The sequence below is a fragment of the Onthophagus taurus genome, chromosome 11, assembly GCF_036711975.1.
Source record: "Onthophagus taurus isolate NC chromosome 11, IU_Otau_3.0, whole genome shotgun sequence".
Lineage (NCBI taxonomy): Eukaryota > Metazoa > Arthropoda > Insecta > Coleoptera > Scarabaeidae > Onthophagus > Onthophagus taurus.
Genome location: NC_091976.1, coordinates 27822459 through 27846779, shown reverse-complemented (window position 1 = coordinate 27846779; position 24321 = coordinate 27822459). Strand labels below are relative to the sequence as shown.

Genomic DNA, 24321 nt, shown 5'->3' with positions numbered 1-24321 from the left:
AAGAAACTGAAATTGAAACCAAATCCAAAATGCAATTGGTTTATTCTTCGAAATTGGCGAGAGATTTTAAGAGGAAAGGTTGCGATCATCGAATTCTATGCGAATTGTTGTTAGGTGCTGGCTATTCGAAAAATCCGGAAGAAAACGCAGAACATCTGCTAGAAACTTACGTGGAAAAGTAGGTGCTAGTAACATTATTGACGTAATACTTGCTTAGAAATCTACTAAATGTGTCTCTTTATTTTTATTTATCACCCAGAGAACAAGAAATCACAGAAAAAACCGAGGAGTTAAAAAAAATAATGGTTGCTGTTAATAATGGAAATTGCCAACAATTTAAATGCAACTCTTTCATTAAAGGAAGAATTGATTATAAACATAAAATAGTGTAACTCGGAAATTTTAACATTTAAAGAGATGATCTTGGACGCGTTAAATATAGATTAAATTTGCTTTCAAATGCTTTTTAAATCAAATCGATATCTCAATTAGTTCTTGAGATACGGTCGTTTAACGATCGATGTTTTTTAACTTAATGGTGGTACATCATAAAAGTCAATTAAATTTTCTTCCAAATGCTTTTTATCTCAGCTTGATATCTCAATTAATTCTTAAGATCTTTAAACATTGATGTTTTTCTGATTAATATTTGTGATTGATGTCAAAATAGTGTAACTCGGAAATTTGAAGATTTAAAGAGATGATCTTGAATGCGTTAAATATAGATTAAATTTGCTTTCAAATGCTTTTTAAATCAAATCGATATCTCAATTAGTTCTTGAGATACGATCGTTTAAAGATTGATGTTTTTTAACTTAACCTCTGTGATGGTGATTGAGTCAAAAAATGACAACTTCAACATTTTAAAGTTTAAAGAAATAACCTTGAACGTCATAAAAGTCAATTAAATTTCCTTTCAAATGCTTTTTATCCCAAATTGATATCTCAATTAATTCTTGAGATACGACTCTTTAAACATTGATATCTTTCTGATTAATATTTGTGATTGATGTCAAAATAGTGTAACTCGGAAATTTGAAGATTTAAAGAGATAATCTTGAATGCGTTAAATATAGATTAAATTTGCTTTCAAATATTTTTTAAATCAAATCGATATCTCAATTAGTTCTTGAGATACGATCGTTTAAAGATTGATGTTTTTTTAACTTAACCTCTGTGATGGTGATTGAGTTAAAAAATGACAACTTCAACATTTTAAAGTTTAAAGAAATAACCTTGAACGTCATAAAAGTCAATTAAATTTCCTTTCAAATGCTTTTTATCCCAAATTGATATCTCAATTAATTCTTGAGATACGACTCTTTAAACATTGATGTTTTTTTGGTTAATATTTGTGATTGATGTCAAAATAGTGTATCTCGGAAATTTGAAGATTTAAAGAGATGATCTTAAACGCGTTAAATATAGATTAAATTTGCTTTCAAATACTTTTTAAATCAAATCGATATCTCAATTAGTTCTTGAGATACGATCGTTTAAAGATTGATGTTTTTTTAACTTAACCTATGTGATAGTGATTGAGTCAAAAAATGACAACTTCAACATTTTAAAGTTTAAAGAAATAACCTTGAACACCATAAAAGTTAATTAAATTTCCCTTCAAATGCTTTTTATCCCAAATTGATATCTCAATTAATTCTTGAGATACGACCCTTTAAACATTGATATTTTTCTGATTAATATTTGTGATTGATGTCAAAATAGTGTAACTCGGAAATTTGTAGATTTAAAGAGATGATCTTGAACGCGTTAAATATAGATTAAATTTGCTTTCAAATATTTTTTAAATCAAATCGATATCTCAATTAGTTCTTGAGATACGATCGTTTAAAGATTGATGTTTTTTAACTTAACCTCTGTGATGGTGATTGAGTCAAAAAATGACAACTTCAACATTTTAAAGTTTAAAGAAATAACCTTGAACGTCATAAAAGTCAATTAAATTTCCTTTCAAATGCTTTTTATCTCAACTTGATATCTCAATTAATTCTTGAGATACGACTCTTTAAACATTGATGTTTTTCTGATTAATATTTGTGATTGATGTCAAAATAGTGTAACTCGGAAATTTAAAGATTTAAAGAGATGATCTTGAACGCGTTAAATATAGATTAAATTTGCTTTCAAATATTTTTTAAATCAAATCGATATCTCAATTAGTTCTTGAGATACGGTCGTTTAAAGATTGATGTTTTTTAACTTAACCTCTGTGATGGTGATTGAGTCAAAAAATGACAACTTCAACATTTTAAAGTTTAAAGAAATAACCTTGAACGTCATAAAAGTCAATTAAATTTCCTTTCAAATGCTTTTTATCTCAACTTGACATCTAAATTAATTCTTGAGATACGACTCTTTAAACATTGATGTTTTTCTGATTAATATTTGTGATTGATGTCAAAATAGTGTAACTCGGAAATTTGAAGATTTAAAGAGATGATCTGGAACATATTGCAAGTCAATTAAATTTGCTTTAAAATGCTTTTTATCTCAAATTGATATCTCACTTCATTCTTGAGATATAGTTCGTTAGAGATTACTGTCTTTTAGCTTGACATCTAAAATTGAGGTTGTACGTAGTTTAATTCAAAAAGTCATAACACCCAAGTTTATAGATTTGAAGAAATGACCTTGAACATATTAAAAGTCAATTAAATTTGCTTTAAAATGATTTTTATCCCCAATTGATATCTCACTTCAATCTTGAGATATAGTTCGTTAGAGATTACTATCTTTTAGCTTGATATCTAAAATTGTGGTTGTACATAGTTTAATTCAAACAATGATAACACCAACATTTGTAGTTTTGAAGAAATGAGCTTGAACATGATAAAAGTTAATTAAATTCGCTTTAAAATGCTTTTTATGCCAAATTGATATCTCACTTAGTTCCTGAGATACGACTGGTTCTAGATGTTCCATCTAGCTCTAGTTCAATCCATAATTTCTGAAGCTAGACCATATCGAACGCTTTTCTCAGATCTATATATGCAATATATATTTCCCTAATATGTATTAATCATTTAATTAATTTTAATAAAGTAAAATTTTAAATTCAAATAAAACTAAAGCGACATCTACCGCAACCTTTCTAACCCAAGAAACTACGGTTATCCGAAACTACAAAAGTTCACCATAAACTTTTCATTTTCCCATCATTTAGAATCAATCCCAACTTAAAATCATCACCCCATCATAAATATAAAACTCCAAACTTTCAAATAAAACATAAATTAAATCTTTTCATTAACAAATTAATTAATTTATCTTACAAAAATTGACTTATCACGTTGATAAAACAGATCCCGATTTAAAACGATTCGAAACTAATCTAATGTTGTCATCAAAAAATCGTTGACAGTTAAATGACAGGAACTGACACGAGGTAAATATTACAAAGTTTTCAGGATTTTCGAAGAAAAAATCTCGGAAAAATGAATGATACAAAGCTGGAGGTAAACGAAAAACACGTAATTAAGTTTTTGGGTAAAATGATTTTTTCTTTTAGATGTTTGAGGATGTTGGGGGTTATGTTGAAGGTGAAATGACGATTCCTGGGATGCAAAAAGGGGCCAAACCTGGCGAACCCGCATTTAATACTTTAGATGAACCAATTAAGGACACAATAGTAACGTTTTAAAAGCTTAAAAGCAATAATTAAAAATTTAATAAATATTTATTTTTTAGCTAAGAGATTTAAAAGCTGTTGGTGTTAAATTTGCTTATGTTTTATTTCCTAAAGAGAAGAAAACACTTCTTAAAGAATGTAAAGTTCTTTATTTAATTTTCTTTTATTGAGGTATCTAATTAATCCTTTTTTTTAGGGGATTTATGGGGACCTTTAGTTTTATGTACTTTTATGGCAATGTATTTATTAAAAAATCTAAGTTAAAACGAATTTTATGAGATATTCTTTTAGGATTTTACAAGGATCAAATACAGCAGATGACACAAACGATGGTGGTCCAGAATTTGCTGAAGTTTTTGTAATCGTATGGATAGGTTCTATGATAGTCACATTAAATTCTAAATTATTAGGTGGAAATATGTAAAAGAAATACTAATTTTTTAATGCAATCACTAATGTTTAATTTTTTTAGTTCATTTTTTCAAAGTGTGTGTGTTTTGGGTTATTGCCTCCTTCCAACAACAATTTCATTAATCGTTTGTCGCGTAATTTTATTAGTGGAACAAACGAATTTGTTGTTTTTTATTAGATTTGCAGTTTCAATGGGAGGATTTGCTTGGGCTACTTATGGTAACAAAAAAATGCTTTTAGTTTTAATATTATATTGAGTTTTAATTGATTTTTTTTGTAGCTTCAATGATTTTTCTTGGAGATAGTCAAAAACCTGGCAGAAAGGGTCTTGCTGTGTATCCAATGTGCTTATTTTATTTTATTATATCGTGGTTGGTGATATCTCATACGAGTTCTTAAATTTATTTCCATTAGTGTTATTAATAATAAAGAAAAAAAACTTTATTTTTGTTGTATGAGTGTGATTGTGAACCTTTTAAATTTTATATCTATTGTGAAATTATAATCATTGTCCAGTATTTTTTAAGTTAAGCAAATAAAATAATAAAAAAATGTTTTATAACCACAAATTTTTGGGTTTCCTAACCTTTATTATGTGGAATAAACTACTTAACTTATTCGCATTTTTATGTGGTACACTTAAAGATAGAATTTTCTAAAGAGGATGTATTTTTAAACTAAAAACTTTCTGATTAAACCTGGAGTCTTTTGAAAAAGGGTTTGATATTTTGGAAACCTCTGTAACCTTTAAAATTTTTGTAACCTTGATTTTCAAATTGCTGCTTATATTTTTTTCGCGTCATTGGATAGAGTTTATTTTTCTGAATCCATTGATGTACAATACATCCATTTTAAATGTAATATTAGCAGAGAAAAGACACCTTTAGACACCAAAGATTTTTTCTAGTACTAAGTCTAGTTTTAGTGCAATAAAAATATACAACATAGTGATATCTAGCAACATCATGTTTGGACTCATTTTAATGGTTTTTTTTAATAATGAATACATCATAAAAGAACACCATAAAGTTATCAATTTGTCTATTATATGATAACTAACTTCAGATTTAAAATGTCAACCTCAATTTTGACATATTTGTAATCTTCATTAAAAATCCTTTAAAATGAGCACAAACACGACATATTTATCTTTAATATTAATGAAGTTATGCTCAACTTCCGGTTAGAAATGTCAACGTCAATTTTGACATATTTGTAATCGTCGTGAAAAATCCTTTAAAATGAGTCCAAACATGATACGTTTAATTCCAATATTACTTGAGATATAAGCAACTTCCGGTTTGAAATGTCAATGTCATTTTGACAAATTCTTAATTTTTATAAAATGCCTTAAAATGTATCACAAAAACAAAAATACATTCAACAAAATTAAAAATTAAGGTTGGTATTAATATTTAATAATTAAATTGCTATCTTCATTGTTGCTAACTTCGGATTTAACGTTTTTTTATTCAAACTTTTTTGTTTTTTGAGATAAGTGCATCATGTTTGGACTCATTTTAAAGGTTTTTTAATGAAGATGACAAATATGTCAAAATTGACGTTGATGTTTCAAACCGGAAGTGATTATATTTCCATTAATATTAAAGTTAAATATGTCGAGTTTGGATTCATTTTAAAGGATTTTTTATGAAGTTGACAAATATGTCAAAATTAAAAGTTGACAGTTCGAACTTTTTGGTTTTTTGAGATTAATGCGTCAAGTTTGGACTCACTTTAAAAGTTATTTTACGAAGATTACGGATATAATAATAATATTAAAGTTAACATCGACAATTAAAAGTTAAACCTAAAACTTTCTAGTTCTAGGTCTAGGGTTAGTTCGTTTTAATTGTTATTTAACCCTAAATTCTTGTACATTTTAATTGATCTAAAAATATTTTTTTTTTATTTAATCCACTTACCTTGCTTATAATTTCATCCATTTCCCCATTTTGAATTAAATACAACCTTTAAATCCAATTAATTACGTGTTTTTCATTAAAAAAACTTAAATTCAACGTCAATTTTGACAAGCAACTGCAATATTTAGATCTTAATCACCATGGTAACCGAGTCAAGTTGGATAACCTTAAAATAATAAAATTTTATTCCGATTTTTTTATCAATTCTAACCTAATTTTTATTAATTTTAAAACAATTCGAATTCTTTACGATTATCTCGCATTCATAACAAATTCGTTAATTGTAATTAATTTAAATCGATTCTAATTAAGAGAAATAAATTAAAAATATCTTTTTTTGATTTAATCCACTTACCTTGTTTATAATTCCCTAGATAAACCAATTTTGAGTTAAATACAGCCTTTTAAACTAATTAAATAAGACCTTTTTCTTAAAAAAACTTAAATTCAATTTTGACAAGCATCTGCAATATTTGGATCTTAATCACCATGGTAACCGAGTCAAGTTGGATAACCTAACAATAATAAAATTATAACCGTTAATATTTCGCTTTATATTTTAACGTTTTTTTTTATTTTATTTTATATCTTTTTTTATATTTTTGTGTATTGCTTAAGTGAACCTTATTTATACAGTATGTTTCTCAACGGACCTTGGGGTTCCCCATAAATAATTTAAAATCTAATTTAACCTCTCTTTTATCACACATATTTTAAACAGGATAAATAACATTAACAAATTTATGAATCATATGTTTTAATAATGAATACATCTATAAATAAGAAATTTAATCTTCTTAAATGAAGAATAGAATCATATTTCACGTTTTAAACTCAAGGTTAAAGTTCCAAAACCTCAGTAGTAGTTAAAAATTGTAATAATGCGGGTGATTTTTAATGTTTTTCTTCTTACAGTATTAATTCTTCTTGGAAAATTTCATGAAAGTGAAGCAATCCAATGTGTTGATCATGATAATCAACCAATTGATTGGTAAAGAATTAAAATAATTTGTATTAAAATATAAATTTAATAATGTTTTAGGTTCTTTCTATACAAAATCCCTCACATCAAAAAGAACAAAGAAAATAAATTAATTAACGGAGGAGTTGCTTATGTATATATAACATCAACTTCAACAAACACTTGGAAATTATCTAATTACCCAATTACTTCATTTCGATCAATAGTAGGACAAACTTTACAACCCTTATACGATGGAAATGTAATTATTAATTATTACACAAAGTAATTTATTAATTAATTTATGTTTTAGATAACAAACACATTATACATTTTATACAACGATCAACCACCAGGAACTAACCCAAATTCAAATCGTGGACACACAAAAGGGGTTGTGTTAGGTAATAAAGAAGGTGGATTATGGTTGATTCATTCAGTACCAAGATTTCCACCTCCAAATCCGATTTATTCTTACCCTCAAACTGGAACAATATACGGACAAAGTTTTTTATGTATATCCCTAAATTCGAAAGGTCTAAATGAAATAGGCACTCAATTATTATATAATGAGCCTCACATCTATGCTAAAAATATCCCTTCAGATTATTTAATGACTTATCCTCTTTTAAATGATGTAATTAATAATGTGCCTATTGCAAATCCACCTTGGTATAATTTAAAGAATATAACATCAATTGATGGAACAGTTTTTACATCATTTGCAAAAACCAGGAATTTTGGGAAAGAACTTTATGAGGACTGGGTAGCACCCACATTGTTGAGTAATTTATGGGTGGAATCTTGGTTATTAGGACCAGGAAAAATTAATTCAACCTGTACAAGAACTTTTAGGTATAATTATTTTTTTTTTCAATTATAATTAATGATTTTATTTAATCTTTTAGTGTCTTTAATATAAAATCGATTAATATTACTAGTGCAAATGTAGTCTTTGATTCAGCTTTAGATCATTCGAAATGGGCCATAACTAGTAATGATCAATACAATTGGATTTGTGTCGGAGATATTAACAGGGAAAATTCTCAATCTAAAAGAGGAGGAGGAACAGTATGTTTATTAAACAAATTAATCGCAACTTCTTATAAATCAACAGTAAATTCAACGCAACCATGTTGAGGTTATGTCAAAAATTTGACAGATTTAGGTTAGGATTTTTTTACATAATAAAATTTTGTTAAATCTTAATTCAATTTTATTTATACAATTCTATCACCACTTCTATTAATAAACAATAATTTAACAAAATACATTTTATGATTTCGCCTTATTTGAAGGTTGGGGACATCGGTATTTAGCCATTTCAATTTCAGCCTCGAAAAAGCTCGTCCTGTTATATAAAAAGTATTCCGGGTTTTTGTAATTGGTGCTTTTGGCAGCTCCAGGTCCGACGGGATTATTATTTGATGCAATTACCCTATTACTTAATCCGGATACGCCAGATAGGTTAGGTTCGGGAGCACCCCCTGACATTGGTTTATTATACACTGTTTTAGATGATGAGTACCACATTCTAGTAATTTTTGGTAAAGTATGAGAACGTAATAGATTTTGTAACATTTTTGGGTTTATTTTCTTCAAAATGATTTTTTTAACAAATTTAGCAAGATTAATTTGACAGCTATAAAACAGGAAACTGTAATTTAATGATTATTTAATTTGCATTATTTATTTTACATTTATTTATCAAGTTTATTTAAACACAGTGTTGTTTATATCCCCAAATTGTTAATTTTGTTATATTTTAATTTAATTACTTATTAGTAATTTTGAAAGATTATTTGAAGTTAAGTTAGGTTCAAGACCAGGTATGTGTCAACTCAACATATTTTTCTTATCATATTTCTCTTTCCGTTGGTGTGTGGTTTCCCGACTTCTTTGGTAGTTGTTGTTCAGTTACGTTGACCAGTTCATAAAATATGTAAGTACCGTAATTACCGGAGGCATTTAATTTGAGCACAAAGAATCGTAACAAAATTTCGTTTTATGTTAAGTAGCGGACAAAATGGTAAAAAAGAAGGCCCCAAAAAACGCGTTTTACTTTTTCTTTACGGAGTTAAAAGCAAAACAGAAAACACCATGTAGTAATGAAAAAGCTGTGGAGTTGGCTTCGCCTTTATGGAATGTATGTTACTAAACTACTAAATGAAAAGTAACCTTTAATAATTTGATTTCTTTAAAGCAAATGTCCCCAGAGGAACGAAAACCTTACGAGGAAAAAGCTAAAATAACTAAAAAAAATCTAGCAAAAGAAACTTGTGCTGGCGAATCTGTTTACAGTGTTTTAGCAGAAGAGAAAGAGAAAATCCAAAAAAAGTCTAAATCAAGATCAGACATTGAGACCATGCTTAAATTGGCTTATAGTGATGGAAGTAAATAAGATTAATTCATTTAAATTAATTTTTTAAAACACTAAATTCCTTTTAGCCCTTGCTGAAACTAATTTTTATCTCATCCATATCAATAATTTCCTGTATCATGATATAAGTCGAAAGTATTACCCCGCCGAAATCGCGCTTGGAAAATTTAATCTGCAAAATGGAATTATAAAGAATGAAGTTTATCATAGTGTAATTTACCCGGGAAAATTCCCAATTGGTTACACCTTAACTGCAAGACAAAAATCTGAAGAAACCCACAAATTACCAATTGATTTTGGTTCAAAAAATAATGTTCTAGAAGTTGTTAATAATCTTCTGGATTTTAATAAAGATCACGCGGTTTTATTTGTTACAGAAAGCGAATTGGATACAATTGAAAAGATTTTAGACAACATGTTTGAAGAATGTCAACTACCCAATCCTTTTAATATTTATCCACTTGATTACCTATTGTTCATCTTAAAAAACATTGTTCATGGCGCCGAAAATAACGTTTGGCCAATACTAACTTTAGGCACTGTGGCATTAGAAAAAGACCTCTATGGAATGTGTGAAGATATCGCTTGTGATTATCACCAAACCTTGGAGCGACAACTATTTTGCAGCTTATCAAAAGTAATACGTTGGGCGTACACCGTTTGCGATAATTGCAGTCATCATTTAGGAATTAAATTAATTCCTGGGCAACATGTTCCACCCAACGCTGATATTAAAACCATCACTGGCCGTCTTGCAGAATCAAAATTATCTTCAAAATCATCCCAAATTTCAAGCAATTCATGTCTCAGTGGAAAAACGCCAATTCCCACAACTGTTGCTGCTCCAAAACCAAATTCACTTAATTATGATATTAATAGTGACATTGCGAGTTATCATGGTTTTGAGAGTAGTGATGGAAGAGAACAAGATGAGGAGGAACAATGGAAGCAACCAAAACGGGCTATAAGATTAAAAAGAAATCATCAAATGCAAGGAAATGATGATGCATTTAGCGCATGTAGTGGTTCACAAAGCCAAACGCAAAGTCAATCGCAAAATGAACCTCTAAATTTGTCAGATTTGTCTTACAGGTCAACTTATTTACCTGGTAGACATCCAGAAAGTATTTGTAAGCTTATTTTAATCATTTTATTAAATAATATCTTAAATAAAATCTTATTTTGGTTGCAGCTATGGTTGGATTTCGTGGGAGAGGACGTGGAAAACATATTAAACGCAATGAATAATTCACCAAGATAATACTAAAAATTACAGCACATAACTGTTAATTTTTTCTTTTAAAAGTTGATATTTCTTTTGTTAAATGTGTAAATGTTGTGACGTTTACTGTTTATCGTTAATGTTAAAAAAAGAATGAATCTAACATTATATTTTTAAATCATAAATAGTCATAAATACAAAAAGAAATGTAGGAATCTTGGTTATGTTAATTTTCTTATTTTAACAGTCAATTTGACGAGTTTGACTCAATAATTTACAAACGACCATGCGGAAACTGATTTGGCTCGCATCTTGTAAATGTTGATTAAATATCTGTAGAAAAGAAACAGTGTTTAGTTATATTTTTATAAAAATAAATGTGTTCTATGTAATTTGTTAGATTTGTTTCCTCAAAAATTAGCATTAGGCAACCCATATAGCACTATCGCAATATTGGTTGCGTTTCAAATTTATACGTTTTTTCAAAATTATTAATTTAATTAAAATAACTAGTGTACTTACTCCATTATAAACAACAGTAGGTACAAAAGCTGGTTTAATCATATTTGTTAATATCTCCGCTTCTAATTGCAAATTTATTCCTTCTTCGGATTCATAACAATTAGCCAAATTTTCAAAAGATAATCCAATTTGATCAAAACACTGTTAAAGAAAACGCTTAATTATTTTTAAATAATTACATATAAACGAAAATGGACTCACCTGTCGTCCAAATTCATTTTTGTTCCATCTGACCTTCTTAAATGCGGTCATAAAACACTCAATAAACCTTACTTGGTCAGTTTGATCGATTAATCGACTCAAACCGCACGACATCATCTTGTTACCTTCACATTCTCTTTGACCGTGTTGACAATGAAAAATTAAACCATTTTTATAACTCTAAAACCCAAAATAATTAAAAAATAAGTAGTTAAATAAAGAAATTTCTTACTTTACTTTTTCCAAAGGGAATAAATCGAATATCAACGTGATTTTTAATTAAATCCCATGCTGGGTAAAGTTGATATTTGATAAAATTCGAACTATCAGGACACAAAGATTCGAAATATACTTCAATTCTTAGCTGCAAATGAAATGAAAATGATAGTTTTTTTTGATTAATTGCATTCACTTACACGTTCTTGTCCGTTTAAAAAGGATTCTTGCAGCGTTAGGAAAAGAAATAAAACGAGGCCAATCTTACCCATGTTGTTCTCACGACTGTTTTACTTTTATAAAAAGAAAGTTTAACTGTACATTGTATGTTTAACATACGTGTTAAATCGTTTCGATGAATGACGACCTCGTTGTGAGATAATGCGAGTGTTATTCAATTAAAATTAATTAAATCACCTATTGTTGCAAATAAACTCACCAATTTCTTTTAAATTAACACAAATGCAACCTTTATTAATTAAAAACTAAGATTTAAACCCCATTTTATTAAAGAATTATAAAAAAAGTTATAAAAATGAACTTTGTGTAAAATAAAACGAATTTGAATTTAAAAATCGATTTAAGCGCCATCTATTTATTAAAATTATAGGTTAAATTATGGTTACCTGTAAAAGATAACCTCAAAAAATTACGCGGGAAATATCCAAATTAGAATCGTCAACAATGAGTGAATGTGAGAGATTAGTTCCTCCGGAAAATTTTGATTTTCCATTTCCACCGTATAAAATCCAAAATGATTTTATGAAAAACCTTTATGAAATACTCGAAGCGAAGAATCTAGGTATTTTCGAAAGTCCAACTGGTACTGTAAGTGTTTCTTTTATTAAGTTATGTTAAATATTTTAATTATTGTGTTTTGGTGATTAGGGGAAATCTCTGAGTATAATTTGTGGTGCTATAAAATGGTTAAAAGATCACAATGTTAGAGAACGTGAAGATTTAAGTAATCAAATTGCTGAATTAGAAGAAAAAAAGAAAGTTTTGGATAACGATGAAGATTGGTTTAATGCTCAATCTAAAGGGATTGAAATAAATAATAAATTGAGGGAGTTGCAGTTAAAGCAAAGTAAAATATTGGAGTATGATGAAAAAATTAATAAATTATTTGTTGAAAGTAAGAAGAAAAATTTTAAAAATTCGCTCAAAAAATACTCAAATAATCCAAATATTGATAAAAAAGAAATAGATGATTTAAATGATTATCAATTTGATGAGGATGATTTATTAATAAACGATGTTAATCATGATAATTCCTCTTCAGATGAAGAAGAAAACCAATCTAATCAGTATCACCCCACAAAGATTTTTATTTGTAGTAGAACTCATTCTCAATTAACTCAATTTGTTGGTGAAATCATTAAATCACCATTTGGGGAAAATGTAAGAGTAACATCATTGGGTTCACGACAAAATTTTTGTATAAACCCCAATGTAAATCGATTAAAAAACTTGGCTCTTATAAATGATAAATGTCTAGACATGCAAAAAAACGAGAAAAAGTCAAACAAAAAAGATAATGATGGAAAGGTAATTAAACGAACAAAAACTGTAAATAGTGCAAAATGTGAATTTTTTAAACAAACAAATGTGGAGAATTTAAAGGATTTATCTTTAACTCATGTGTTGGATATTGAAGATTTAGTGGTTAATGGAAAAGAATTGAAAGCTTGTCCTTATTACGCCTGTAGAAAAGCTGCAGATGATGCAGAAATTGTTTTAGTGCCTTATAACAGTATTTTACATAAAGCGACTCGAGAGGCTAATGGAATTAAAATTAAAGATAGCGTTATTATTATTGATGAGGCTCATAATTTATTAGAAGCAATGGTACAAATGTATAGCGCAGAAATTAGTTATTTGCAACTTTTTTATTGCGAAAAACAATTAAAAGGATATAAAAATAGATATAATACAAGATTTTCCTACAAAAACTTACTAAGGATTAATCAAATTTTGTTTGTTATAAAAAATTTGAAGGGGTTATTTGGTGAGCTAAAAACTAATAAATTTAAGTAATATTAATACAGTTTGTTTTAGAAAAAAACGAATCTGAAATAAAATCTCAAATATTTACTGTGGAAAGTTTTGTTTTAAAAGCGGAAATTGATAACTATAATATGTTTCAATTGGTTACTTTCTCCAAAGAATCAAGACTCCCACAAAAGGTTAATAATATACATAAAATTGAAAATAAATTTTAATTCTAAATCTCTTAGCTACGCGGTTTTACAATTAAACACCCAGAAACCAACGAAATAAGCGAAACTCAACCCAAAAAAGGTATAAAACAATTCCTAGAGTCTTTAGAAAATAAACCAACCCCAATTAATCCATCTACAAACAAACCAACCTCAAATAAACAACCAGAACCCACTAAAACCACACCACCTGTTCCTTCAAACCCTTTATTAGCCATAATATCATTTATGGAGGCTTTAACTTACACTTACGACGATGGAAGAATTTTATTACACACTTCTAAAGAGAAAGAATCCGGAAAATTACAGTTTATGGTTTTAAATCCGACGGAACATTTTAAAGAAATCGTTCGAGATGCTCGATCTGTACGTTAATAAAATCTTTCTTACTATTAATTTTTGCTAAAGTAAACGAATTTAGGTTGTTGTAGCTGGTGGAACTATGAAACCGATCGAAGAGTTTCGCGAGAGATTGTTTAAAAATTCAGGAGCGGAAGAAAATAGAATTGTTGAGTTTTGTTGCGATCATATTGTTAATAAAGAAAATATCCTCCCTGTTATTTTAACGAAAGGCAATCAGAATGAAAGTTTGAGGTTTAATTTTGAGAATAGATTTTCAATGGTGAGTTATTTGTGAATTATTTGAAAGTTATTTAAAAATCTAAATTTTTAAAACACTCTCATAAAAAATATAATAGGATGGCTGAGTGAGACAGAATAAAGGTTACAAAACCTTTAACTTCCAAAAGTCGCTGTATACATCGCGATACTTTAAAGGAAAATAAACTTGTCAAATTCCTGTTAATTCAATAGTCTTTAGTTTTAATCTTGTTTAATGAATTAATGAAGAGGGGATGTATATTTAAGGGCTAAGTTGGATTAAATGCAGAATCGCCCATCTCTTCCAAGCGGAATTCAATATTTGGATCACATAGAATGTAGATCACAGTCCATCTAATATTTATAAATGATGTTTTTGAGTGTTGATTCTAAATTGTGATTCTATTGTGTAACAATGTAATTAAGAAGGACCTTCACAGTGGCTATTGGTGATGCATGGCAATTTATTATGCCTTTTTGGTTATACATCGCTCCTGTCACTTATGAGCGTAAGACTGAAGGAACACTTAATTCGTAGTCCGTTATTAAGCATCAGGTTGGAAGCTGACTGGACCTGCACGTATATTACAGACGCTTTGCAGTCTAAGCCGTTTTTAGAGACGTGCGGCTAAACACAAATGATTCTAGTTCTAGGTATAGTGTTAGTGCTAATTTTACACTTGCACTGTCACTAGAACTAACATTAGACCTAGACTAGAAACATTTGGCTTTAGCCAGACGTCTGTTAAGACGGCTAAACCCGAATGATTCTAGTTTAGTGTTACTTCTAGTTTTACACTAGCACTATTATTATATAGAACTAACACTATACCTAGAACTAGAATCATTTGAGTTTAGCCGCACGTTTCTAAAGACGGCTAAACCCAAATGATTCTAGTTCTAGGTATAGTGTTAGTTCTAGTTTTACACTTGCACTGTCACTAGAACTAACGTAAGTAATTAACGTAGTAATTAGACCTAGAACTAGAATCATTTGGGTTTAGCAGTCTTGCAACATAGTGATTAAGGCGAGGTGTTACGATACTAACACATTTAAATTATAGAGATGACAAAAAGGCTGTAATCTTGTGTCCAAAATTGCAGGTTATCAAAGTGATATAAGTGTATGTAGAATTTAAACTATCAGCATACCATAAAATCCCGGTCCAGAATAAGTCATGCTGAGAACTGTGATACCGACACCTTTCTGCTTTTACGAATTCCTTTCTAAATCTATTAATCTGCATAAATCTGCCAAAGTCTAAAGGACGAAGTGTTACTGGAACTAGACTTTGTCTAAGATATTATTCCTTTAACATTGCAAAACGAAGATCTAGAGTATTTGCAGCTAGTTTTATAAACGTCTAAGTGTAATTCTGCTAAATACTTCTTTAGAAACTTCCAGGGATTTTATATATCTATTAATAATGAAACAACAAATAGATGGTATTTGACAGCCACTTAGGTTGTTATCTAAAAAGATGAACACTACAGAAAAGAAGTGGCATATACAAAGCAATTTGTTTTAGTTTAGTACATGCTGGAAGATTCAATGTTCATTACTCAATTATTCATTGCCACTACTCCAATATCACGAGCAATATACACAAAGATACTGAAGATCAATGAGAAGATGACGAATTAATACGATTTCTCAAACCAGTTGCATCCAGATAGACAACTTTTAATTTCTTTCCTCAACTATTACATCCGAGAATTAACACAACAGTTAAACTTATTAAACCGTATTGGCGTCAATTAAAGCAGGAAGTGTTTTCTGAATTGCTTTGACTGTGAGCAACTATATCTAAGCACCCAATGGCGATTTCATATCTTTATTTCCGGTTTTCCTAAGTGGAAGGTTCGAACACATTCGCATTGACCTAGCTGTACAAACACTGCCTAACATATATACGCATGTTAGGTAGGTTATCATATTATTTCGAAGTAATTATGGAAATCACATCAGCCAGCAGATAAGCTACACAAAATCCATATAAATTTCTATTTAAGTGATTTTAAACCGACATCCTATACCACAATAAAACCTTATTTATATTTGTACTTCATAAACTTTAAGGATCATTAATCTGGAGTGTTAGCCCACAGATAGGAAATCCGACTTTATCTTTGTTATTCGAAAATTCTAAGTTATCTCATTTTGTTCTTCTTGGTTTATAGAAACAGTCAGAAAACAATATAGCCATAAATTCATGTTAACATAATCTTTTCAATGCTTCAAGGTCATATCCCCAGAACTGATGCTTTTATATTGCAAGTGCCTTCATAAGTTTTACAAAATTTCGTTATTATAATTTTCAAAGGTTTATGTTACACTGATTGAGGTTGTGTATAGCTGAATATCCACCAGGTTGATGAAACAAGGAGGACACATAACACATGGAGAGAGTTTTACGCGATGCAAAATAGCTCTTTGATTCTTTGAAGAGATAGCATAAAACCCTGCGTTCCTTGCTTTGTAGACATAATATCATAACTGCAAAAACTTTGACAGACTGCAGTTAAGACCAATTAAGATATGATTAAATCTTTATCTTGCTTCGTTTTTGCCGCCTCTAAATTCCTCTTGTTACAGAAGATAAATTTAAGTTAATTAATCTCTGAAATTTACGAATAACAATAATCATATTGCAAAATATTATTTATTTTAACAAGATAATTTATTACATATTTCCTATAGGGGCAAGTTTTAAAAGAAATTCTTTTAAAAGCTTGCAAAACCATCCCTGGCGGAATCGTCGTTTTCTTCCCATCTTACAAATACGAATCTTGGGTTTGGAACCAATTAAAACAAGTATCTTTCGAAAGAGCAGTATTCAGGGAGCCTCAACAATCCTCAAAAGTCGAATCAGTTTTGGAAAATTACTCAAAAACAATTCAAAAAACGAAAAAAGCTCTTCTTTTTAGCGTCGTCGGTATAAAATTAACTATAATTAAAAAAAATTATATTAAAACTATTATTTTTTTAGGAGGAAAATTAAGTGAAGGATTAAACTTTAGCGACGATTTAGGACGTTGCGTTATCGTTGTTGGAATGCCGTACGCTAATATCAAAGCGATTGATTTGAAGGAAAAAATGAATTATTTAAACGAAAAAGAAGTAAATATCATTTTTAATGTTTATTTTTAGCTAAACGATTTTTTGTGATGCAGGGAAATAACGCCGGGCAAAAATATTACGAAAGTTTGTGTATGAAAGCTGTTAATCAATGCATAGGGAGAGCTGTGAGACACAAAAATGATTATGCAACCGTTATTTTGGTCGATGAGCGTTATGATAGGAATTCTACAAAAGATTCGTTACCTAATTGGATTAAACGTTCCTTAATTTCGTGCGATTTTAAGGATTGTTTTGAAAAAATTGAAGAGGTAAATAAAAAATTGATTTATCTATGTGATTTATTAACGTATTCTTTTTTTTTAGTTTTTTGAAAAAAGGGATTAAGTTAAGATTATTTTTAAATTATTTAATAAATTATTTCGATATAGATTATCCTTAATAACTTGTTTAGATAGAATCTGGAACCCAACCCAACTTTCTTACCCTCATTTTACGTAATTCCTCTTCGTATTTACGCGGTGGTCTGCAAGAGTCGCCAGTTGCCGAGCCCGCGCGCCAGTATCATGTGCCCTACAGACACTCTAATTGACACTCCTCGTAATTCACTTGACAACGTCGTATAAATTCAAATGGGAACCCGTTGCCGTCGCCGTCGTTATCGTGCCCCTATGACGGCGACGACGACGTCGTTGTTGTCTCGCGAGATCAACATCTCCAAATCAAATTCCATAACTAATCAAGCCAATATAGAAGAAAAACGAAAGGAAAACGTTAAAGGTTAAAAAGATTTTTCTTCGGGATCGTTCTTTTTTGTAATTAGATTGGTTACTTTTATTTTATTTCTTCATTTCGATGAACGTTCTTAATTTCTCCGTCGAGGCGAGGAAAATGTTTAATTACTTCTTGTTACTCTGTAGACGCGCGGGTAAATAACGTAAATGGAACAAAAAGGGAACTTTTGCAGTTGGCAAGTTAACAAACTCGCATAGAATCTCTTCACGATGTAATTATAGTTGAGATTATTAACTTTGTAGTTTCATATTTATACATTGATTCTTATTTTTTTAACTAGTTATTATCACCACGGAGTTATTTCGTTTCTAGCGACGCTTCGTCGATGGTGAGGCCCATTTCGCGCTGCTGCTCAATGATTCGAACGGACATATATTATTTTTGTTGCGGAGGGTGTAAATATGATGTCACAAAGCCATTTGTTACGAGGCTCTTCCTCTCGGTCTGTCTACAGGAAAACCACGCCGACGCCCGATATGTCGCTTCATATTTATTATCTAGTTCTGAACACATTCAACGTCAACGCCCACATATATACAGGAACATAATCCTTGTTATTTGATGCAATATCAGTGTGCAAAAAATAAGAAATTTTAAGTAAAAAGTTTTATCGAAATTATATCAATGTCTTTGAAAAAGAGTACTTTTCCACGTATTATTAATCTCATATTATTTATTTATTAAAATAGTTCGCAATGTTCCTATTTGGTAATCTGTTTGCTGAAAGCATAACATAGATGCCCGAGATACGTAATCAAATTATTACGTCCGATTTGACCTCAAAGACATCTTAGTTCATGTACACCTGACGGACAGACAGAACAGAACATCAAGACCATCCCTTCATAATCGGTTGTCATCGTCTAAAACCTCTCCTTATCTCTCTCCCTCCAGTTTCAAAATTTATCCTTTCGAATTATCAATTCATTACTAATCCGGTTGGCACAAAAGAAAACATGGGGAATGGTCGCGCGTGTGTTCGTATCCGTTAATGATAAGCTCTGTGGACGTTAATAACACGTTGGGGAAATGCCGTCGCACCCCAAAACTTTACGGAGAAAAGCGCAGGGAGTTACCGTGTGAACGCAATGTGCAATTATTGCAATGTAGGCCTTAATCGGGGGCGTCCCGTCGTTTTAACGCGAGACACGCCCAGAACTGTCGTGCTGTTGAGAAACTGGGGTTATTCGCGTTTGACTTCTCCTTGCATTTCATTATCGACACAAGAATTTTTCGTTGTCGCAGTTGAATTCCCTTGCTATTGTTTGGTGGCGAGTCTTTATAGAGGAGAGAGTGGAAGCGGTTCCTTTTTTTTTGGCGTTGAAAGGGCCGAATTCTTAATTTCGCCTTTGTAAAAACGGGAGGAAGAGGGCCGAACCGTTTTTCTACGTCTTTTCTCGTCCGTCGATTTTACTTCGACGGAGGGAACGAGTTTTAATTGTCGAGGAGGGTCTTTACAATGGCGTATAAGTGTTCTATTGTTAGATATGTCAAAATATTTCCGCAAAACAGGAATCGATTCAAACCAGCGTTTTTGTTCTGTGGTTATACAATTTATTTTAATTACATGGGAATCGAAAATAAGGATAAAGAGAAGAGTACCGGAAGTTAGCCCCCCATTTCTTGATTTTTAAATTTTTCTTAGTTGTTCTAGATTGTTCTACATTGTTCCAAAGCAGCAAATAGAAAAAATAAACACTTGGCGAGAAACTGCATTTTTAGAAAAATCAGATTTTCTTTGTTATTTTGGGTTGTTCTAGTTATTGTTCTAGAAAATCAAAATTATGGGATACATCATTACGAAGTTATAACTAAAAATAGGTTTGCCTAGTTTTTCTATTTTGAGTTCCATATTACAAATATATACTTATTATACCTAAACCAATCTGGAATAGCTATCATTTTCACTAGAACAACTCTATAAAGGACACTTTACTCTTTGAAAATGTCACAACTCTTAGTTACTTCTAAGTTACACTTAAAAATGTAAATTAATAACGCAAAACAAAGTGAATGAAAGCGTACTAAGGATGACAAATGAATTTAGTTGTCAATTTTCGTGGATTAGAAGCGTCATGAGGCATCTTAGTGCAGTGCAAGTTGCTTGCATTGTCGCCCTTATTCAGCATGGCCACTCTATTCGACATGTTAGCAGGGATCTACAAGTTTACCCTTCTGTTATTCAGCGTTTATGGAATCGGTTTCGGGAGACTGGCCAACATGTTAGAAGAGCTGGACAAGGTCGAAATCGAAAAAGGAGACCTCCTAAACGACCTAAGACCCTAAGATCAAACTGTTACAAACAGATTAAAAGGAGCGAATTTGAAAGCTAGAAGACCTGTCCGTGAACCACGCCTTACGCAGCATCACAAAGTCCAGATTTGAGTATATAGACGTCCTGGTGAACGCTGCGCAGCTGGTACTATACAAGAAGTGAATAGGTTTGGTCGGGGATCTATTATGGTTTTGGCTGGAATCAGTAAAGACAACAGAACTGATCTTGTTGTTCTTCCTGGTAGACTAAATGCCATGAATTACATCGAAAACATCTTGGAGGACCATGTGGTGCTTGCTTCATATGGGGTCTGTTAAGATATTATGCAGGACAATGTAAAGCCACATACTGCCGGCATCACCAGTAACTTTTTGCAAGAACGTGGAATTCAGGTCGTGGAATGGCCGGCGTTAAGTCCTGACCTGAATTTTATTGAACACGTGTGAAAACCCAACTGTGATCGATACTATGAGAGTCACAACCAAATTTGATTTGCCTAGAACTATTATTTAAAAACTTACAGATTTCGAAAAAAGTGTTCCCTTAATTTTTTTGAGTAGGGTATATAAATATTGTAATAATAACCGATTCCACATAATTTGGTCATATTTGATTGTCGTATTGATCGTAGAAGAGTTTATGAGATTGTAATAATTGTAAAATAATGTTAGATACTATACACTAGTGAATTTCGATATATTTTATTGTTCTTTAATGTTCTAATCCTAAGATATCACTTGTAAATTCGATACGAAGTAATTTTAAAAAATATCTATATCAGATAACCTCAATTTAAATTTTTCAAAATTATTTATTTAAAACTTTATCTACCTGGTTCAAACCTATTGAAAACGATAACCTTAACTTAGTTAACAAAGAAAATAATCAATATTTATATGGAATAATGAAATTTGGATGAAAATTTACAAAATTAATTTGAACATATTGGAAAATTTATCGTTGAAATCATAAGAAAATGAATAGATATTTAAAAAATGATTTAAAAGAGCATCAAAATTACGAAATATCATACATAATTATAAATAATTTTAAATTTTTTAAATAATAACTTGACAAATTGAATTAGAGATATTTCAAATGTCAAAGTTGGTGACATTGAAAAAACTAAAGTACAAATTTCAAACCGATCAATTTAACCAATCAGGAGACGTTATTTGAAAATTTAACATTTGAAAAACGGAATTTATCAACAAAATGGTGGTTGTTGTTGTGTGAAGAAACGCACGCATTTTTTTGCTCTCAAAAATAAATTAAGTCAACGTTTAACGAGTGTAAAAAAATATATCTGTTCCTATAGAAGAAACCAATTTGTTCAGTTCCTGGCATAAATCATTCTTCTGGTGAAGAGAAAGTCCTGAACCCAACTGTTCCTGTCACGAAGAAAATATACTGAGTTTGACCTCCGAAGTTTTCATAAAAACAAACTGGTTAAGTTATTTTTTTTAATAATTTGTTTTGTTGATTCAAAAATTTTAAAAAACTCTTCTTACCTTCAATACAATAAGTTTTCTTGGTAAGTTCAATATAAAATGTTGAGGTTAGGATTACAATTCCTCTAATTAATTTAATTTTTCACGAGATTTTAAAAACTTAACAATATCCGGATTGATAAATACTACTTCGTATTAACTAATCTAGAGAATTTGTTCTTATAAACAGTAAATCCAGATAATTTTGTCAACAACATTTCACTTTAAGTTGTGCACGTGTTTGTCTGGACGGTGTTGCCAGAACCTGCTTTTGACCCTGAGATATAATTCGACAATTATATTTGAATATTTACATTTTTTTCAATTTATTATTAAATGTAATAATGTCATTTTTATCACAATAATTCTTTTCGAAAGAAGAGGGGCTATTTTCTGGCCACATTACAATATATAATAAATATATCTCTGTGTGGGTGGGACACAGAGATATTTAGTTTTTAATACATAATGTATAATACAAATAGTGTATTTTTGTTTGCTGATCGAATAGTTGGATTATTCATTTGTTGATTTATTATTTTTCTTGTTAGGTCTGCATTATCGCTGTATTTTTAAGAAGATATGATTTTGCAAAATTAATGTCCGTGTAACCAGATAAACTTTTTTTCCCTAGATTAAACGTAAAACATCTAGAACAATGCAAGTTTGAGTTATTTTAGATTGTTCTATGTGTGTAATTTAAAAGCACTGACGCAAGAATTACTGACGGAAAATTTCAAAAACTTTAATTTTCAAAGAGTAAAGTGTTCTTTATAGAGTTGGTCTAGTGAAAATAATAGCTGTTCCAGATTGCTTTAGGTATAATAAGTATATATTTGTAATATGGAATTGAAAATTGAAAAACTATGATCTCATAATTTTGATTTTCAACTCTAGAACAATCTATATAGAACAACTATGAAAAATTTAAAAATCAAAAAATGTGGGGTTAACTTCCCGCACTCTAAAGAGAAGTTCTTTTCTAATATGAAGCATGAAACAATAAATAATATAATTTTTTTCTTGTAGATTCGTCGTTACTTTAACACCATCCGAAGTAGAAGTTATTTATAGCTGGTTTTGGGAACGTCTCCTGTGCGATTCCTTTTCCTCTTACCCAGTTTGGAAAACGGGAGGGCCCTTATATCGAGAACCGTATAGCGTAAGCCACATAAGACCCTTCGGTTTGCTGCTTGGCCCCCGTAACGGCATTAGCTCCGTCTCGCGTAATATAAATCTTATCAGCGTCTTGCAAGAGTGCGCAGAGGGTCTCAGCAAGGAGACGGGGGGGCGACGCCACTCTTATATCTGTCTATAAACAGGCGCGCGGCCCGTAAATTAACTGGGAATGGATCCGATGAAGGAAATTCATTTTCCGGCTGTTTGGGTCGTCAGTGGAGCGACGCCTGCAGGCGGAACGCCCTGAAACGACGACGACGTCGGGCTCTCTTCTCTTGTCGGTTCTTCTTCTGGAAACGGCGGTTTCGCCTAATCATCCCTCCAGGCTTCGCTCCTTTGGATACGAAAGGGTACCGTATTTAGCGAACGACTCATTATAGACCAAAATCTAATTTTGATGGAAATGGAAGCGGAAAAAGACTAAATACGGATTTATAGCAATGCAGAGATTACGATTTAAGACGTTTTTGATTGTTTTAGATAAAAATTTAATCTGATTGCGAGTAAAAAAATCTTTTCGTGAGAAAACGCTTAGAGGCAAATACCGCAATTACACCGAATAGAATGAAAAAAAACTTCTTCTCATTCCTTTAGGAAGTACAATAGAATTTACTTCCCCGCGTTTTTGAATTGAACAATCGCAGCCAACACAGTACCGCAGCGGGTTATCGCTAATAGCCGAAGATACCGTCTACATTTCTACGCTTATACAATTGTTAACCCTTATTGTTAAAAAAAATGTAGCAACGTTTTTTCCTCCCTTCTTTAATCCTAATTAAAAAAGAAATCCTTTTTGGAGTGATATGATGAGACTCAACACACACTCCTCTTTAAAATTTATTCATCGGTGCTTAATCTAAAAGGGATTGCGATCGTGGTCCACCGATGTTATGCCAACACTTTTGGCTGCTTGAGTACTCAAGTGGTTGGAAAGCGGCGAATCTCACTCAATCTCTTGAATTTGGCTTTATCGAAATCAGCCCAGTGTTAAAAGCGTCGCGGGTCCGTTTTTACCGTTATACAGAAGGGCTATTCCGAACGTTGGTTGAAATCGACGCCCTTCCGCGTTGAGGGACGTCGAAGGCCTTTTCTTTAAGGCCAAGCCGACTGTGGCCAAATCGATTAAGCATCCTCTGGCAGAGGAAACAAGCCGCCGGAACATGCACACGTGAACACAAACACTGTATTAGCGATGTC

At 30.8% G+C, this 24321-nt stretch overlaps 5 protein-coding genes and 1 long non-coding RNA gene across 8 annotated transcripts; 4 read left to right on the top strand and 2 right to left on the bottom strand.

Annotated features, from left to right (window-relative positions):
- The first annotated feature begins 3328 nt into the window (after positions 1-3328).
- Positions 3329-4629, top strand: LOC111423694 (protein YIPF6). Its single transcript, XM_023056979.2, has 7 exons — positions 3329-3476; positions 3530-3649; positions 3709-3787; positions 3846-3888; positions 3941-4069; positions 4122-4279; positions 4341-4629. Exons 1-7 carry the CDS (start codon positions 3456-3458, stop codon positions 4457-4459), a joined length of 669 nt encoding a protein of 222 aa, XP_022912747.1. The 5' UTR covers positions 3329-3455; the 3' UTR covers positions 4460-4629.
- A 2033-nt stretch (positions 4630-6662) lies between these two features.
- Positions 6663-8155, top strand: LOC111423733 (deoxyribonuclease II). The gene is made up of 5 exons (XM_071200676.1): positions 6663-6844; positions 6901-6976; positions 7028-7208; positions 7260-7801; positions 7855-8155. Exons 1-5 carry the CDS (start codon positions 6787-6789, stop codon positions 8084-8086), a joined length of 1089 nt encoding a protein of 362 aa, XP_071056777.1. The 5' UTR covers positions 6663-6786; the 3' UTR covers positions 8087-8155.
- Positions 8156-8761: 606 nt separating this feature from the next.
- LOC111423712 (germ-plasm component protein maelstrom) lies at positions 8762-10940 on the top strand. Of its 2 annotated transcripts, none has more exons than XM_023057016.2 (5): positions 8762-8888; positions 8965-9092; positions 9150-9339; positions 9395-10456; positions 10519-10940. In XM_023057016.2, exons 2-5 carry the CDS (start codon positions 8973-8975, stop codon positions 10572-10574), a joined length of 1428 nt encoding a protein of 475 aa, XP_022912784.1. In that variant the 5' UTR covers positions 8762-8888; positions 8965-8972; the 3' UTR covers positions 10575-10940. The 2 variants fall into 2 exon arrangements, with proteins under 2 accessions (XP_022912784.1, XP_022912783.1); XM_023057015.2 differs by having other exon boundaries at positions 8962-9092.
- LOC111423713 (GILT-like protein 1) lies at positions 10703-11878 on the bottom strand. 2 transcript variants are annotated; one of them, XM_023057017.2, is made up of 5 exons: positions 11688-11878; positions 11504-11635; positions 11272-11451; positions 11071-11211; positions 10703-10881 (listed from the first exon to the last, which is right to left on the bottom strand). In XM_023057017.2, exons 1-5 carry the CDS (start codon positions 11757-11759, stop codon positions 10789-10791), a joined length of 618 nt encoding a protein of 205 aa, XP_022912785.1. In that variant the 5' UTR covers positions 11760-11878; the 3' UTR covers positions 10703-10788. The 2 variants fall into 2 exon arrangements, with proteins under 2 accessions (XP_022912785.1, XP_022912786.1); XM_023057018.2 differs by having other exon boundaries at positions 11756-11839.
- Positions 11879-12146: 268 nt separating this feature from the next.
- LOC111423735 (ATP-dependent DNA helicase DDX11) lies at positions 12147-17830 on the top strand. The gene is made up of 9 exons (XM_023057047.2): positions 12147-12315; positions 12376-13495; positions 13546-13673; positions 13725-14072; positions 14128-14328; positions 17008-17242; positions 17297-17427; positions 17481-17696; positions 17752-17830. The coding sequence occupies exons 1-9, from the start codon at positions 12172-12174 to the stop codon at positions 17770-17772; spliced, it is 2544 nt and encodes an 847-aa protein (XP_022912815.2). The 5' UTR covers positions 12147-12171; the 3' UTR covers positions 17773-17830.
- On the bottom strand, positions 16951-22208 carry LOC139432228 (uncharacterized). The gene is made up of 2 exons (XR_011642091.1): positions 17872-22208; positions 16951-17254 (listed from the first exon to the last, which is right to left on the bottom strand). It is a non-coding gene; the product is annotated as an uncharacterized lncRNA (long non-coding RNA).
- Positions 22209-24321: the final 2113 nt, after the last annotated feature.